At 43.0% G+C, this 17,159-nt stretch overlaps 1 protein-coding gene across 3 annotated transcripts in view; it reads right to left on the bottom strand.

The window, feature by feature from the left end:
- Nucleotides 1–17,159, bottom strand: part of NTNG2 (netrin G2) — a 124,473-nt gene that overhangs the window by 64,784 nt on the left and 42,530 nt on the right. For all 3 annotated transcript variants that reach the window (XM_033137391.1, XM_033137389.1, XM_033137390.1), the window contains exon 2: nucleotides 8,937–9,577. In XM_033137391.1, the coding sequence (XP_032993282.1) occupies nucleotides 8,937–9,577 (641 nt within the window). The remainder of the gene's footprint in view (nucleotides 1–8,936; nucleotides 9,578–17,159) is intronic.

Raw genomic sequence — 17,159 nt, 5'->3', positions numbered from 1 at the left:
GCAAGCATCTTCTAGTCATTGATGCTCATATACTTACTTAAGCAAGCAACTTCTGGCCACTGGGGCCCATTAAAGAAATATGTTTCGCTACTAACTATTCAAAAGAAAAGATGAAAAGGCCACTGACTCACTCAACATCTGTCACGGCAGGGATGGGGGGGGGACACCTGTGGCCCTCCAGATGATGTTAGACTCCAACTCTTATCAGCTCCCAGTCAGCATAGCCAATGCTCAGGGAAGATGGGAGCTGTAGAACAACAACTAAAGCAGTGTGTCTCAAATTATATAGTGGGCCAGCAATTTTATTCCACAATGTGTTAGGGTCTGTCACCATATTTGATCTCTTAAGTGTCCCGCCCAACCTAGGCAGTGGTGGAGTCGCCACAGATTGGCAGCCAATGGCTTGCAGATTGGCAGAGGTCCATGGACCATCACTTTGAGAAGCCTGAACTAGAGGGCTGCACGTTGCTTGGCCCAAGGTACACAGTGAGGTCACATGTTGCTTGTCTCAACCATTAACAAACTGAATCACATATAAATGCTTTAATGGTCAGAAATCAGAGCTGATTCAGAAGCGTCACACCTCAGTCTCTTCAAAGCACAGGTGGGGTCTCCACCTTCCCTGCCTCCTACGTAAATGAAGGTGGCTAAGTAGCTCATTGACAGAGCATCTGCCTTGCATGCAGGAGGCACTAGGTTCAATTCCTGACATTTCCTGGTAGGTCTAGGAAAGACCCCCAGCCTGGAATCCTGGAAAGCCGCTGCCAGTCAGTGTAGACAATACTGAGCTAGAAGGACAAGTGGTCTGACTCATTATAAGGCAGCTTCTTATGCTCCTACAAAACATGGGAAGTGCATTCATGTTAGAATATGTTGAGAAGGTTGCACATGTCTGATGTCCTATATTGCAGGAAGAAGTCTGCAGTAGCTGGGGTTGGGTGGGTTTGATGACAGGGAAGGAAAAGCCCCTTTAGGTTGGCTCCTACAAATTACATTTTATATACATTTACCCAGTGGGGGGAAAATATGATGATGATGATGATGCCATAATTTGACTTTCATGGAGAGATTCTGACTTTGCATCCCAATCTAGAGCACAAAAACCACAGAGTTCCAAATGAAACCATCTCTCTTGGGGCAGTAATTTGATTCTGTAATTGTCTCCTGTCAGAGATGTGGGATGTAAAAGGACAGGGGCAGTCAAACCCAACTTCCTTATATGGAACTCTACAGTTGGGGGTGAACTCTACAGTTGGGAGCTTCCAACTGTAGTGTATATGCCGAGTCTCCATGTCGCTGGTCAGTTGTCGTGTCTATCTCTAGGACAGTTTAAAAGCAGCATTATTAAAATGCACCGTTGGCACTAGGCCAAAAGTAAAAAGAGGGACTTTCTCTCAAAAGGAGAAAGTCACCATATGTATGTTATTTAGTAACTTTTAAGCCTGCCTCTAGGATCCTTATGTGACTAGATGATGATTACTTGTAAGTAAACGTTATACACTTTACCAAACACTGTGAAGTGTCTTATTGAAAGAGGGATAAAAAGGGGAAGACACCAGGACAATATTTTTAATGACTCTAGCGAGTCTATGCAAACTATCTGCTGCGCATATGAAGTAAAAAGGGAATGTTAGCTCTGCTGATATTATCGAGCTTGTAAACGCAAGTTGGGATAGGATATCTAAAACAATATATCCTCTCCCACATCCCTCAACATTCCCACAAAGGGTTAGCGGGCCCAGAATTGCATATTTTTGTGTATTTTTAAAGGATTGCATCGGATTGCAATTTTGAGTTGAGTGGATTTTCCTGGTGAGCACAAGGCCTAAAGCATCCATTGTGCTGAAAAGGGGAATTAACTACCCCTCCCCTCCCTCAGTGTTCACAGTAATCCAAGGCAGTGAAGATTTGTTTAGAGATTTTTGCATTTTAAGATTTTTGAACATTTTTCAAAAATTTTGGATTTTAAGATGGCTAGTGCAAATTTTGATAGTGATACAAAACTAGGGATGATTGTGCTGAGTGAGAATAATTTTATGCACTGGAAGCAGCGCTTAATAGCATATCTAGATGCAAAGCATGTTTTGGAGGCTGTTGAAGATCCCATGCCTACTGGCACAAGTAGAGAGGATTTAGCCAAGATAGCAGCTTGGAAGCGCAAGAACAGTGAAGCTAGGCATATAATTCTATGTGCACTTCGCAATGAGCATCTATCATTAATAAATAGTAAAGATGATGCATCTCAGATCCTAAAAGACATTGAACGCATGTATGGAGAATCTTCCAGGAACTCCTACAGAAGCTTGATGTATAAATTAACCAGATTGAGAATGAATTATAAAGGAGAATTCACAGCACACATCAGCAAATTTACTGAGATTATTCAAAAGATTGACCTCACTCCTAAGCCTTTTGATGAAGAAACAAAGGTATCATTTTTGCTAGCATCCCTAGGACCGTGTTTTGATCCATTTGTCAGTCTAATGGACCATAGAGAAGGTCTAACTTTCAAAGACCTGACCAGTCATTTAAGAGAAGAGTGTAGAGAGAGAGCAGAGTCTCCAGTAAGAAATGCAAGAAGCAAGGACAGTAATTATGCGTCCAGGCAATTTACAAAGTCCAGAGAAATGCCCAAGAAAATAATTTGCTACAATTGCAACAAGGAAGGCCATATTTCTAGGAACTGTAAAGCTCCTCCTAAAGCAAAGAATTCCCAAACCTCTCAGCCAAAATGGCAAAAGAAGGGGAAATTTGAACGCACTATGCTACTTCAAGAAAGGAATTTAGCTGTTCATAACCGTGAAAATAAACGTAATATGTGGATTTTAGATTCAGGAGCCAGTTCACATTATTCATTTAAAAGAGAAAATTTTAATGCGATAAATGAAGATGAAGAATCTGAAATAGAGATAGCAGATGGCAGAGTTATTAAAGCAAAAGGTGTAGGTTCCATGGACTTGAAATTCAATATAAACAATGAACCTGTTAAGACCAAAGTGCTTAAAGTTTTGTACGTTCCAGAACTAAGTTGCAATTTACTCAGTGTGTCCAGTTTGGACAAGAAAGGTTTCCAAATCACATTTGGAAATGGAGAGTGTAATGTGACTAAAGATGGTGAACTGTATATTCAAGCAAAATTAATTAATGGTGTTTATGAGATTGATATTTCAGAGACCCAGTCTGCAAACGTCGCGCATTCTAGCCAGAAAGATGAAGCTGATATGCAACTATGGCATAGGAGACTAGGACACAGAGACACCACCACCATTATGAACCTACAAAAAGGTGATCTTGTAAGAGGTTTACAGGTAAAAGAAAGCAAAGAGGCTCTGACAAAATGCATAAGCTGCATTACTGAGAAGGCTGTGAAACCTTCTTTTCCACGTTGTGCAGAACAAAGAAGCACTAAAGTGCTTGATATCATATATTCGGATCTATGTGGTCCAATTAATGTTCCATCACTTGGCAACAACAAGTATATTCTAATTTTTATTGATGATTTTTCAAGATATTGTGTTGCATATTTCATCAGAGAGAAAAGTGAAACAGTGGAAATGTTCAAAGAATACATTGCCATGGTCAGAAACAAGTTCCAACGCGCTCCAGCTGTGTTGATGACTGACAATGGAGGTGAGTACTGCTCACGTGAAATGCAGACTCTCATGGCCAAGGAAGGAATTGTACACGTAACTACAATCGCTTTCACGCCACAGCAGAACTCCATTGCAGAGAGAAAATTTAGATCCATTATGGAAATGACAAGGTGCATGCTAAAGGAAGCATCCTTGCCACAGAAGCTGTGGGGAAATGCAGCTGACACAGCAGTTTATTTGCAGAATAGATTGCCAACAAAAGGAGCAGAGCGCACACCATTTGAACTTTGGCATGGCAAAGTGCCTAATTTGTCACACATTCGTGTGTTTGGAAGTCTGTGCTACTATCACGTGCCCAAAGAACACAGACAGAAGCTAGACTCCAGAGCACAAGCAGGTGTCTTTGTTGGATATGCATCTGGAGGGAAAGGCTACAGAGTATTGGACTTAAAAAGTGGCAAAACCAGTGCGCACCATGCAATTTATTTTGATGAGCATGCGATGGTTAACACAAAGAATACAGTTATTGACTGTTCCAAGGAGTCAGAATGGACTCAAGAACTTATTGACTTTCCTTCTGAAACCCCAAGAAGTGCTAATCTGCGTTCTAATGTCATAGCACCCCCTACAGGGAATGCACCAGAACATGCAGAGGATCAAATTCCTACTGGCTTCAGAGATGAAGAGGATGACTTAGACATGCCACCATTGGAGGAGGATGAGGATGTTGATGCGGTTCCAGAACCAGAGATCAGACGCTCATCCAGAACCAACAGGGGTGTTCCAGCACCACGGCTGTCCTATTTTGCAGGGTCGGCATCTCCACAGGAACCTTCCACATGGGAAGAGATACAGAAAATGCCACCTAAGGAAGCTAATCTCTGGAGGAAAGCCACGCAGGACGAAATGGATGCATTGCATCAAAACAAGACTTGGACCCTCACGGAACTACCTCCGGGTAAGAAAGCCATTGGCTGTAAATGGGTTTTCAAGATTAAGAAGGGGTCAGAAGGGGAAGTTCAACGCTACAAAGCTAGACTTGTGGCACAAGGATTTTCACAGAAATATGGTGAAGATTATGATGAAACGTTTGCACCAACTGTAAGATACAGTAGTGTGAGAATGCTTTTAAGCATTGCAGCATCCAAGCAGCTGAATGTAAAGCACATCGATATTGCCACTGCGTTTTTGCATGGACAGATTTCCGAGGAAATTTATATGAGACAACCCAAAGGTTTTGTGAAACCACATGAGGAACATTTAGTGTGCAAGTTGCAGAAGGGACTGTATGGTTTGAGACAGGCTGCTAGAGCCTGGAACCAGAAATTGCACAAAATGTTAACGCAACTTGGCTACAAGCAAGGAAACGCTGACAAATGCTTGTACAGTAAGTCAGGTAATGGACAATTCTCATATATTTTGGCTTTTGTTGATGACTTGATTATCGCGACATCAAATAACAGAGAATATGTGCAGATTGTGAAACACCTCAGCAAAGAGGTGGGAGTCAAAGAACTAGGAGATGTCAAGTACTACCTAGGAATCCAGGTGGAAAGAGAGGAAGACGGATCGTTCCTTCTCAGCCAGCGACAGAAAATAAATGAACTGATTGAATGCATGCAGATGCAAGACGCAAACCCAGTTGCAACGCCCATGGCCACAGACTTTCTGAAGAATCAGCAGGATTCGAAGCTGTTGCCAGATAACAGTGAATATAGGTCGGTAATTGGTAAACTTTTGTATTTAGTTACCACATGTAGACCTGACATAGCCAATGCAGTGGGGATTCTTAGCAGGAAAGTGAGTTCTCCCACTGAGCATGATTGGGCTGGTGTGAAGAGGGTGGTGCGTTATCTGAAGGGTACAGTGAACTGTAAATTAAGGCTACCAGCTGTCAGAAATCCTAAGTTAATTGGGTACACTGATGCTGATTGGGCTGGGGATAATGCTGACTATAAATCAACAAGTGGTTATGTTTTTATGTTTGGGGATGGACCTGTTGTATGGGGCAGTTATAAACAGAACTGTGTAGCATTATCTTCCACAGAAGCTGAATATATTTCTGCATCGGAAGCGTGCCGAGAGATTGCCTGGCTCGATGAACTCATCAAGGACTTTGGTTTGGTGAGAAAGCAAGCTGTCAGTTTGCTGGAGGACAATCAGAGTTGCATAAAACTGACACAAAGTGAAAAGTTCCTTGCCAGGACAAAACATATAGGTGTGAGGTACCATTATATACGTCAGGCAGTTCAGGATGGACTTGTGGAACTGTCGTACTGCTGCACCAATGAGATGGCTGCGGACATCCTGACAAAACCCTTGCCTAGAGAGAGTTTCCAGAATCTACGAGTCAAGCTGGGACTCTGGGTGGTTGAATAAAGTTGAATTTGCCTGAGAAGGGGTATGTGGGATGTAAAAGGACAGGGGCAGTCAAACCCAACTTCCTTATATGGAACTCTACAGTTGGGGGTGAACTCTACAGTTGGGAGCTTCCAACTGTAGTGTATATGCCGAGTCTCCATGTCGCTGGTCAGTTGTCGTGTCTATCTCTAGGACAGTTTAAAAGCAGCATTATTAAAATGCACCGTTGGCACTAGGCCAAAAGTAAAAAGAGGGACTTTCTCTCAAAAGGAGAAAGTCACCATATGTATGTTATTTAGTAACTTTTAAGCCTGCCTCTAGGATCCTTATGTGACTAGATGATGATTACTTGTAAGTAAACGTTATACACTTTACCAAACACTGTGAAGTGTCTTATTGAAAGAGGGATAAAAAGGGGAAGACACCAGGACAATATTTTTAATGACTCTAGCGAGTCTATGCAAACTATCTGCTGCGCATATGAAGTAAAAAGGGAATGTTAGCTCTGCTGATATTATCGAGCTTGTAAACGCAAGTTGGGATAGGATATCTAAAACAATATATCCTCTCCCACATCCCTCAACATTCCCACAAGAGAATGGCTGTGTAGGGCTTGATGGGGTGTGTGTGCTCTGCCACACTAGCAGAGAGGAGAGAAGAGGAGGAAGAGGAGGAAGAGGAGGAAGTGGAGAAGCTCTGGAAAAGGAACTGCCAATTAGGGCTTAACTGGATGGTGATATTTCTAAACCACCCTTCACAAAAAAACAAAACAATAAACACAGATTTCACTTGTCTCGAGTGTAGGGAAGGAAAGTCTTGTGGTACCAATCAGCCAAGGGGAACCTGTGACCCTACAGATGTCAGAGTAATAATTTAATAGTTCTTATAATAAGATAAGATGGATAATAATATAAGATGGACCAGTAGTCCCTCTAGCTCTGAAGACTTAACTTGGAACCTTCCGCATATAAAACAGGGGGTCTAACAGTGAGCTGCAACCCTTCCCCAAAGTTAAGAAACTAAGAAGCGGTTTTATACTGAGTCAGACCCACTGGTCCATCCAGCTGAATACTGTCCACACTAACATGCAGCAGTTCTCCAGGGTTTCAAGCAGGGATCTCCCAGTCCTATCTGGAGATGCTGGGGATTGAATCTGGAGGCTCCTATCTCCAAAGCATATGCTCTACCATTGAGCTACCTGCCGGAACTGGCAAGCTCCCTTGCCAAACCGGATTCTAGGTGGTGTAGAGTCTCTCTCTCTCTCTCTCTCTCTCTCACACACACACACACACACACAACTGTGAGTTTCTCTGTTGAAGATGTCATCATCCTTAGTAGGGTTAGGGAAGAAATTCCATACAGTTGGCATTTTAATGTAAACCTATCTAATTCACACTTCCTAAAACAGCCCACAAGCCCAAACACAGCTCTCCTTTGACAACTACACTGCTCTGAATTCTATGATGCAGCTCTCCAAATAAATAATGTGTGTAAAAAAAAAAGTCTATGTGCATAAAAAGTGGGAAATGTGTGATATTATGTGGAATTGGTTGTGATATATATTAGGAAAAACTGAATTCACAAAGGTATATATGTGCTCTAAAATGTTGACAAATTTTCACGAGGAATTTGCAGGGTAGGGGGTAGCAAACCGATGCAGAAATGTGGGAAGCTGAACTTAAAATTGGAATAAACGAGAAACTGAGAGAAATTAAAGTAAACAGAATCTGTCCGTTGTTACTATGCTTATTTTGCAGCATCACCGTCACAGACCAGTTTCTTGCATTTTGTTTCAATCTACCCCCATGTGCATATATTTCTGCTGACTTAGGATAACACTCTGCGGATCTGTAGACAGTAGCTTACAGAAGCTTATGCCGTAATTAATTGTTTAATTAATGAAACTAAATTGCATTTGCCACCTAACACTCATTCTGCACCTGTAAGCAATCGATTTCTTAGTGTGGCAGCACCTACACTTTGGAACTCCCTGCCTGTTGATGCCTTCTTCTTTTTAGCTCCCGCTTAAAACATTGTTGTTAAGTAGCAATATTGCTTAGTGAAGGATGTAATCCTAAGAGTGAATACTTCGAATAAATTTTTTTGGATGAAACTGACAGACAGAAAACCATGTTCTTTCTTTCTTTCTATTTATTTATTTATTTATTCTGTTTTTCTATATTCTTATTTTTCTGTTCCTTCTTTTTCTGTCTGTCTGTCTGTCTCTCTCTCTGTGTCCTCTGCTTTGGACCACTATTGTACATACATGAAGGTGATAGATGGTTGGGGCATTGTGTGAGAGGCAGGGAAGGGAAGATCTCCCAGGGTGGAAAACTGGAAGAGGAAAGGTAAGCTCCTAGGTGGGATAGTCCACCCTTTCTGTGTGAGACAAGGGTTAAGATCTGAGAAAGAACTTTGTATTTTGTTTTCCTTCTCTTTTTTCTGCTTTTGTTCTCATTTAGATTACTAAGTCTTTTATACTATTGTATTATGATTTTTTAAAAATAATTTTGTGTTGCCTAACTAGTTTTGTTAGGCAAACCTATCCAGAAATGTAGAAATTACGTATATTTTAATCTCTTCTTAGTTACTGTTGATTTTAATTGTCATTTGAATGTTTTTAAATGCCTGTTTTTAAAGATAATTTTAATGTTTTCTTTTTATCTAATAAAATTGTAAGGCTGTTGTCATGCTGAAGTTCAATAGGTGGCCATGGCAACTTCAGCATGATGAGAGACCAGCAGGCAGGTGAGCAAGCAGCATGGGAAGCAAGTGCCTAGGCAAGCTGTTTAACAGAATGGGGAGGCACTTCAGATAGCGGTTTGGAAAATTGTTCTTTGAAACACACTAGAGCGCTGCATTTTGTTAAATAAATAAATAAATTCTTCAGCCGCAACTATTCCTCTCCAGGAAAAGGTATGGAAAAGGAAGGAAGGGAGGGAGGGAGGGAGGGAGGGAGGGAGGAAATAGAGCTCCTGTTACCTGCCCGTGACTTCAATGTTGGAGACAGCATAGAAGTACTTGAACAAGTTCTCCCGCTGCACGTAGGTGCCCCCTAGTGCTGGCCTCAGCAGCCGCAGCCGCAAGTCCGTCATGGTGAAGAAGTCCTTCAGCCCTTTGGCACTCTCTAGCCTGGTGTAAAGGTTGTCCATATTCTTGAGTTCTGGCCCAGCAAAAATGGCAAAGCGGTCCCTCACTTCAAAGCGTACATTCTTCTCTTTCTTGGAGCCCGGCCAGCGGGAATACTCATCTGTGCAGATGACCCTGTTGGCGCTGGTGGTGGAGAGGTTCCTGACCCTCCGCGCTTGCATGCCGAAGGTTTCATTGCAATCATCTGCATAGTATTGATATGGGTGCCAAGTCCTACCATTGTCCAAGGACTTTTCCAGGATCATCATTGTGGGACGCCCATACTCAAAAGTCACTATGATGTCATCAGTCAGCTCAATGCTCTTGTTCCAAGAAAGTGTGATGTTGGCCAGCAAAGGCTCCGGGTAACGGCTCCATGTCACACTCTGCCAGTATGTCGCCAGGCCTTCATCTTCTTTGTCAAACATCAGCTTGGGTGGATGGGCCAGGTCAGGGTTGGATGCATCACACTCATCACACATATATGGGTTTTCCTGAAAGGACAACAAGAGTAACAAGAGAAGAAAGGGATGGCAAAGAGCAAGAACTAACAGGGGATTCATTTGGGATGGAGCCATGCCTCAGTGATACAGCATCTGCTTTGCATGCAGATGGTCCCAGATTCAATCCACTCAGCATCCCTTGGTAGGACTAGAAGAGACTCCCTGCCTCAAACTCTGAAGAGTCAGTGTTGGTAACACTGTGCTAGATGTATCAGTGTTCTGACTCAGTGGAAGGCAAGTTCCTGTGTTCCTATGCAGCTGCAGAGATGCAGGATGGCAGCCATTAAAAACAAAATCATTAGATACAAAAGGGCTTTTTTACTGGAAAATTGTCACCTTGATAGTTTTGGAAGTGAAACTACTGATCATGACTATTCTAAACTGAATAGGAACTTAGGAAGCTACATTAAAGAAAGCAAAAACATTGGTCCAATTTGCTCAATGTCATCATTGTCACTGTTTTCAGACAAGGGCCTTTTATAGCTCTAACTGGAGATACCAGGGATTGAACTTTGGGCCTTTGGCATGCATACATGCAGAAGGGCTGTAGCTCAGTAGCAGAACACCTACTTAGCAAGCTGATGGTCCCAGGTTCAATCCCAGCATCCCCAGGTAGGCTGGGAATGTCTCCTGCCTGAAATCTATGAGAGGTACTGCCAGACTGAGCAATAGTCTGAGCTAGATGGACAAATAGTCTGACTCAGTATAAGCGGCTTCCTATGCTCCTAATGCTCTTTTTAATAATCACATCATCGTCCTCACATCATCTTTCTAAGGAAGCAACACTGTGCCAAAACTTGAAAGAAAGGTAAGAGTTTTGCAAATGATGTGAGTCATGCATAACTCCATACTTCATGAAATGTCACCCTCATACAGTATATCCCTTCCTACGTCATGGAACGAGTCAGAACTATTTCACTTCTTCTCCAGCTTTTTCCTGCATTAGAATTTTTATGTACTTTTGGAGATGTCATTCCTTTCTTCTAATAACCCTTCTGTGACCTTTGAAATGGAAGTTGACCTAAGTGTAAGGGTTATATCCAAGAGTAGTCGCAATCAGAGTAGATCCACCAAAATCAATGGACCCCATTATGTATGGACTTACCATAAGCATGATTTAATTGGAAACCACCCAACAGGAGGATATGTCAGAATTTGCAGAAGAACATCCTCTGGACATGTGGGGGGTAAATCACCCATAATATCTATGAATGAATTCTATGGGAGTTTATGGGAAGAATAGGCTCCTTGGATCTGGTGAGTGTCCCTCTTCATGGATATAGAGGGTCTGCCTGCAGAGGCCTCCTTGTTGCAGTGCAAGCAACAAGTACAAGTCACTTTAGCTGGGCTGCTACTGTTCTGGCTCCCACTGAATGAACAGCTTGAACTTGGGTTACAGCTTCTGCTCAAAGCTTTAATGCTCAAATCATTATAGTACATAAGCAAGACAAGGGTCAAAGGTACGGTAGCTGCAATGCATGACTAAGTGAGTTACGTCATTGATCCAACAGTTGACATGCCCCTTGGGTTGCCCCGATGTAGGAGTTGGGCAGGCATGGCTTTAGCATTGTAAGTAGGATGGGCATGCAAATGGGAACTCCTTTTGATGGGTTGGGTCTGATGCCCCTCTGTATGTGGAGGCTTGTCTGCTAAAGTTGATGGGAGGGGAGGGTCCAGCAGCATAGGTGGAACAGGAACTTTGGGCTGGATTGGCAAGGGTTGATCAAGTGATAGCCCACTGAGTCCCTCCCTATAATCAAACTCCTTGCTTGTCACCCTCCCCACCCCTTCTGGTGTCTCATGGGGTTCAGACACAGTTCCTTCCCGGGATCGCCAGTCTTCAGCTCTTTGCACCTTCCCCACTGCTTATCCTCAACTGACCGGTCCCTCCAAGATTTATCCTCGAAACTCATGACAGTTACTTGGGCATAGGAGGAGATCTGTTAGAATAGATCAGAAGTTCTAGTCTAGTATCTTGTTTCTACAGTGGCCAGTTAGGACACTCTATCCTCCCTGCTGCATTCCACTAAGGGAATATTGAGATAAAGAAGGAGGTTGATGGGCAATGCCACCTCCTGCGCTGGTTGCAAGGTGGTAGGCAGGTGGAGATTGGCTGAGGCAGACGGGACTTGATGGGGCAGTGCCCCACTTGCCATCATGGATTAACCTCCACTGAAGCAGGGCATAAAACAAGAGCCTTCCCCTGTCTCATCTCCTTGCCCCCACTAAAATTCAGCATCTGTTTTTCAGTGACATAATTATCCATCATGGTTAACAGCTAGGAACCTCAACTTCTTCCATTCATAGAATTGTAGAGTTGGAAGGTACCCTGAGGGTCACCTAGTCCAATTCCCCTGCAATGCAGGAATCTCAACTAAAGCATCCATGACAGATGGCCACCCAACCTTTGCTTAAAAACCTCCAAGAAAGGAGAGTCCACCACCTCTCATGGGAGTCTGTTCTACATCCTGTTTCCATTCTCTGCCAGTTATGCATGCATACAACCAAAATTGTTTAGAAGCTTATTTTGGCATTAAGTGGTATATTAATTAATTAATCAGTCAGTGCATTCTGACCCCATTTTCTGCACATTTTTTTTGTAGCAATAACATTAAAAAATCCACATTTAATTTGTGCATTGCCCCTTAATATTTGCATTTTAGGAACACTTCCCTCTTGAATAACATTTTGTAAGCATTCCCCCTAACCTTTCTTTGGGGGCTATGCTGTTCTATATATTTCCCCTAAATTAACATTTTTGTGCACATCTTTCTGGAAAAAGGCACTTACCGGTATTTATCTATTTTTTTAATTAACAAAAAAAAAAAAAAACACAACAACCCAAAACTGCCTCATTCATTTTATTACGGTCGAGGACCAGCTCTTCCAAAACTGCCTCAGAAAATCCAGAGAAGTGTGTGATCCAATGAATTAATGCATTCCAGGAACTGTGACTTAAGTTGGCCTGCTTTAAATTGGAGACCAAAAGAAATTGTATTACATCCCTAACAACTGCAATGGGGATATGAAAACAACAAGGATGAAGCTAAACAAGTCTATCCCTTTATGAAACTCACTCTGCTGCCAAAACCTGTTTTTGCAACCCTCAGATTCAACCGAAGTTTTACCTTCCACTTAGACCACTAGGATTGGGCTGTTGGTGGAAAAGGCAAATTCTTTTCTTTTCCCCACTGATCAAAACATTCATAATTTTTTGTAGCTCAACCTCCTCTTCCCCCCCCCTGCATATATTTTAAGTGAAATTATGTTATTAGTGGCTAAGCTGTTGAGCATTTTAAATAAAGCAGACATCTGCTGCAAACAGTAAAAGCTGCAGAGACGGCTTTTAAGGTATCTGAAGAAGTTCATACCAAGAACAAACTTAGTTGGTCTCTAAGGTGCTACTGGAAAGAATTTTTTTTTTCTTTTAAGAAATGTCCACCCAAACCCTCAACTTATTATCACTGTCAGAATGAAATGATAAACAATACCAATTCCATTTTAAAACACACACATACACACACACACACACACACAGAGAGAGAGAGAGAGAGAGAGAGAGAGAGAGAGAGAGAGAGAGAGATGTGCCTCCGAATGGGGGTAAGACGAGAGATTAGTATTTATAAGGGTTGGCTGCCTGAGATCGGAGACAAACAGATGGGCTTCAAAGTGGGTCAGATTATGTCTTTTCCTAGGACACTTATCTAAAGCACTGTACACATTCCAATTGTTTCTTTTTTACTTCTGTTTTATGGTCCCTGTGTTCCTGTTTTGCCTTTTGGGGGGGTGTGTGTTGTTGTCAACGCTGTCATTTAAATCACTAAACAAAAAGTAGTGTGCCTGTACTTGTAGTGGAGTTATTCAGCAGAAGGTGATATAGAGTACCAGATCTGTATGCAGGAGATCCAAGGTTCACTCCCCGGCATTGCTAGGAGGGGCTAGGAAAGACCCCAGGCAGAAACCCTGGAAATCTGCTGCCAGCCAGTGTAGGTTGATCTTAGGACACAAACACAGGGTGTTGTGGCCACTGCTAATTCTATTCAGAGTAAACCTATTGAAACTGAAGGACATGACTAACTTAGGTTTATTGATTTCAATGGGCCTACTCTTGATTAGAGTTCAGCTCAATGCAGCCTAATGTATCCATTTTCTTCTCATTTAGATAACTCTTCTGAATCCCAGCTCCCTTTCCAAACCACCTTGGTTCATTGTATAATACATAGCAAAAAAAATTCCCATAGCTAGCTAATGCTCAACTGGTAGCCTTAGGCATGACCAAGGCTCAAGCTAGGCCCATTCCTGGCACCTGCAAAAATTGCTAAAGGCAAAGCAGCATATGGTCTCTGCACCCTTCCTGAACTACCGGTATGTTCAATAGCAACCATTAATATTTTCCACACTGCCCAGAATAGATGCTACGCTGGGCGCATTTGGGAGAAATTAAAATGGCAGCTGTTTCCCCCTTCTCCTTGCCTGAAACAACTTTCAGTTCAGACTGCCAGTTGCCCTGTGACTGTAGAGTTGAAGGGCAGCATATTGAGGTCTGGCCATAGGACCAAGGGTCATGGGAAGGCGGTGCCCCCTAGCTCTCCAGAGGAGAACTGCAGCAAGGGGGAGATCAGTCTGGCCTTCTCCATTGGCCAGATAAAGAGCAGCTGCAGTTGAAAGGCCAGGGCATAAATCTTCACCATAAATAATAAACAAAAACAAACAGGCTGCATTCAAACTGTATCCTTATCCATGACAGATTTAGCTCTGGAGAACTCAATCAGAAGACTGGAGGGGAGGGGAGGGGGGTTTAGGAAGAGCACAGACTATTGCAGGGGTGTTCGAGCTGCAGCAACTGTTTTGGATGGTGCCATCTGTTCTGATCCTGTTAGAGTCAGGCTTGCTGTTTGGATTGGCAGTGAAGGGCACAGGGATGCCGTATGGCTTGCAGGTGCTCCTGCCTACTGAGTCAGCAGCCCTGCCACTTGAAATCCTGTGCCGCGTCATCTGGAAGCAACTCTAGAGTCAGTACTAACTGCCAGCCCCCACGTGTTGTACATAGAATAAGATGTCATGTGGAAGAGTTTGCTTGCCCTGCTTTAAAACAGGGTTTAGACGAAAGTTCACGGATAAGGCTGTAAGTGGCTGCTGCTAGCTATGCAGGCTATGTTACACCTCCAGTGTTGGAGGCACTAAGCCTCTAAATACAGTTGCTAGAAATCACAAGGGTGAGGAGAGTGCTGTTGTGCTCTAGTCCTGTTTGCAGGCTTCTCACTGGGGCATCTAGTTGACTACTATGAGAACAGAAAGCTGGATCAGATGAGCCCCCTTTGTCCTGATTCAGTAGGGCTCTTTTGATGCGAGACTGAAAAGCCACATGAAAGAATGATCTACGAGGGATCGCCAAAGAAGGAGAAGAAAGAAGACATAGAAGTACTCCATAGCTGTCAAGTTTCGGATTTGAAAATAAGGGATCAGCAGCCTCACCTATCCCAGGGACAGTCACATGGCAGTGGTGGGTGGAGCCAGAAGCAAAAGTGGGCGGCACTGGTGTGAACGCGCTCAGTAGGCTTACTGTATTTTGGAAATGCTGCCCGTGGGCTACGATGCCTGTAAGCGCGGGAAATGGCTCCCGCTTGCTTTGAGGCTGCAAGGAGGCGAGGTCTTCCCAGTCCCTGGCCAGCAGGGGGTGGGAGAGGAGCTGCTTCCTTTGAAAAAACGGGAAATTAAAGGGATATAAAAAATAAGGGATAGCAGCAGGAAACTGCTTGAAATAAGGGAGATTCCCAGGGAAAACAGGATACTTGACAGCACTGAAGTACACTCTCACACAGAGGAATACATCATCATCATCATCATCATTAACTACGTTTATATCCAACGTTTCCTCCAAGGAGCTCAAGTTGACACGCATGTTTCTCCTGTTCCTCCCCATTTTATCCTCACAACAACCCTGTGAGATGGGTTAGGTATGGCGGCAGTGACAGGCCCAAGTTCACCCTGTGAGGTTCATGACTGAGTGGGGATTTGAACTCTGGTCTTGACTGCTACATCACTCTGAAAATTGTAGCTCTGGGAGGGGAACAGGGGGCCTTTTAACAACTCTTAGCATATTTAAATTAAATTAAAAGACGCCTGCTTCTTGGGAGGAAAGCAATGACAAACCTAGACAGCATCTTCAAAAGCAGAGACATCACCTTGCCGGCAAAGGTCCGTATAGTTAAAGCTATGGTTTTCCCAGTAGTGATGTATGGAAGTGAGAGCTGGACCATAAAGAAGACTGATCGCCAAAGAATTGATGCTTTTGAATTGTGGTGCTGGAGGAGACTCTTGAGAGTCCCATGGACTGCAAGAAGATCAAACCTATCCATTCTCAAGGAAATCAGCCCTGAGTGCTCACTAGAAGGACAGATCCTGAAGTTGAGGCTCCAGTACTTTGGCCACCTCATGAGAAGAGAAGACTCCCTAGAAAAAACCCTGTTGGGAAAGATTGAGGGCACAAGGAGAAGGGGACGACAGAGGATGAGATGGTTGGACAGTGTTCTCAAAGCAACTAGCATGAGTTTGGCCAAACTGCAGGAGGCAGTGAAAGATAGGGGTGCCTGGCGTGCTCTGGTCCATGGGGTCACAAAGAGTCAGACACGACTGAACGACTGAACAACAACAACAGCATATTTAACAAACTCCAGCTCCCAGAATAGTGCTTTAAAGGTATGGTGTGAATGCAGCCTAAACCTATTGAAATACAATGCTTATTGTATTTATTATAATAATGTTATTATTTTCCAAATTCCTTAATAATATAGGAACTCTAATCATACTCAGTAGAATCTGGGTGAGCTTTTCCCAGGCAAAAGCAGATTCGAAACCAGTGGTGCTTGCATGAGAAGCCTAAAATGGTTTAGCTAGCAGAACCACCCTCACTAGGAATAGTCATCCAAACCAAAACACTGTTACCCTCCTTCAAAACTAACCTGTCCCCAAATTTTCAAATGCAAAAAATAATAATACAAAACTCTGTATTATTATGGGGGAAATGTGCATAAAATGCATCTATCAGTGACAATAGCATACAAAAATGCATTCTGGTAGGAGAAATGGCTTGCAAAAATAAAAGGTGTACATTAGGCAAAATTGGAAATGAAAATGCTTATATTAAGAGAAAGGTGCATTAAAAAGCTGGTGTGTTTTTGTGGAGATATCTATATCCATATCTATACCTATGCGGAAATGTAGCGTACTGAAGACTGGAAACATGAGAAACCAAAATGGACTAATTCATCCATCCCTAGTATGGGGACGTGAACAAATCTCAGTGACCAAATCTTATGTGGCAGTTTGCTGATCACTGAGTGAGTTTCTGTAAGCCAACAATGAACAAAGTCTCCCTGTCTAGTCTCTACAACAGTATTTGCCATACAGGGGCAATATTTGGCAGATTATATTGGGAATTTTGACCTGCAATTCTTTGCCACTCTAAACCTTTGCATCAACCCAAGACATGCTTTTTACTGTGCATTTGTGATCAGTGGCGTAGGAAGGGCAGGGCATAGGGGGCGCTGTGCCCCGGGTTCCAGGGGAGGGG

This window comes from Lacerta agilis, chromosome Z, assembly GCF_009819535.1.
Source record: "Lacerta agilis isolate rLacAgi1 chromosome Z, rLacAgi1.pri, whole genome shotgun sequence".
Lineage (NCBI taxonomy): Eukaryota > Metazoa > Chordata > Lepidosauria > Squamata > Lacertidae > Lacerta > Lacerta agilis.
The sequence above is the reverse complement of the archived record's forward strand: the minus strand, read 5'-3'. Positions and strand labels throughout refer to the sequence as shown.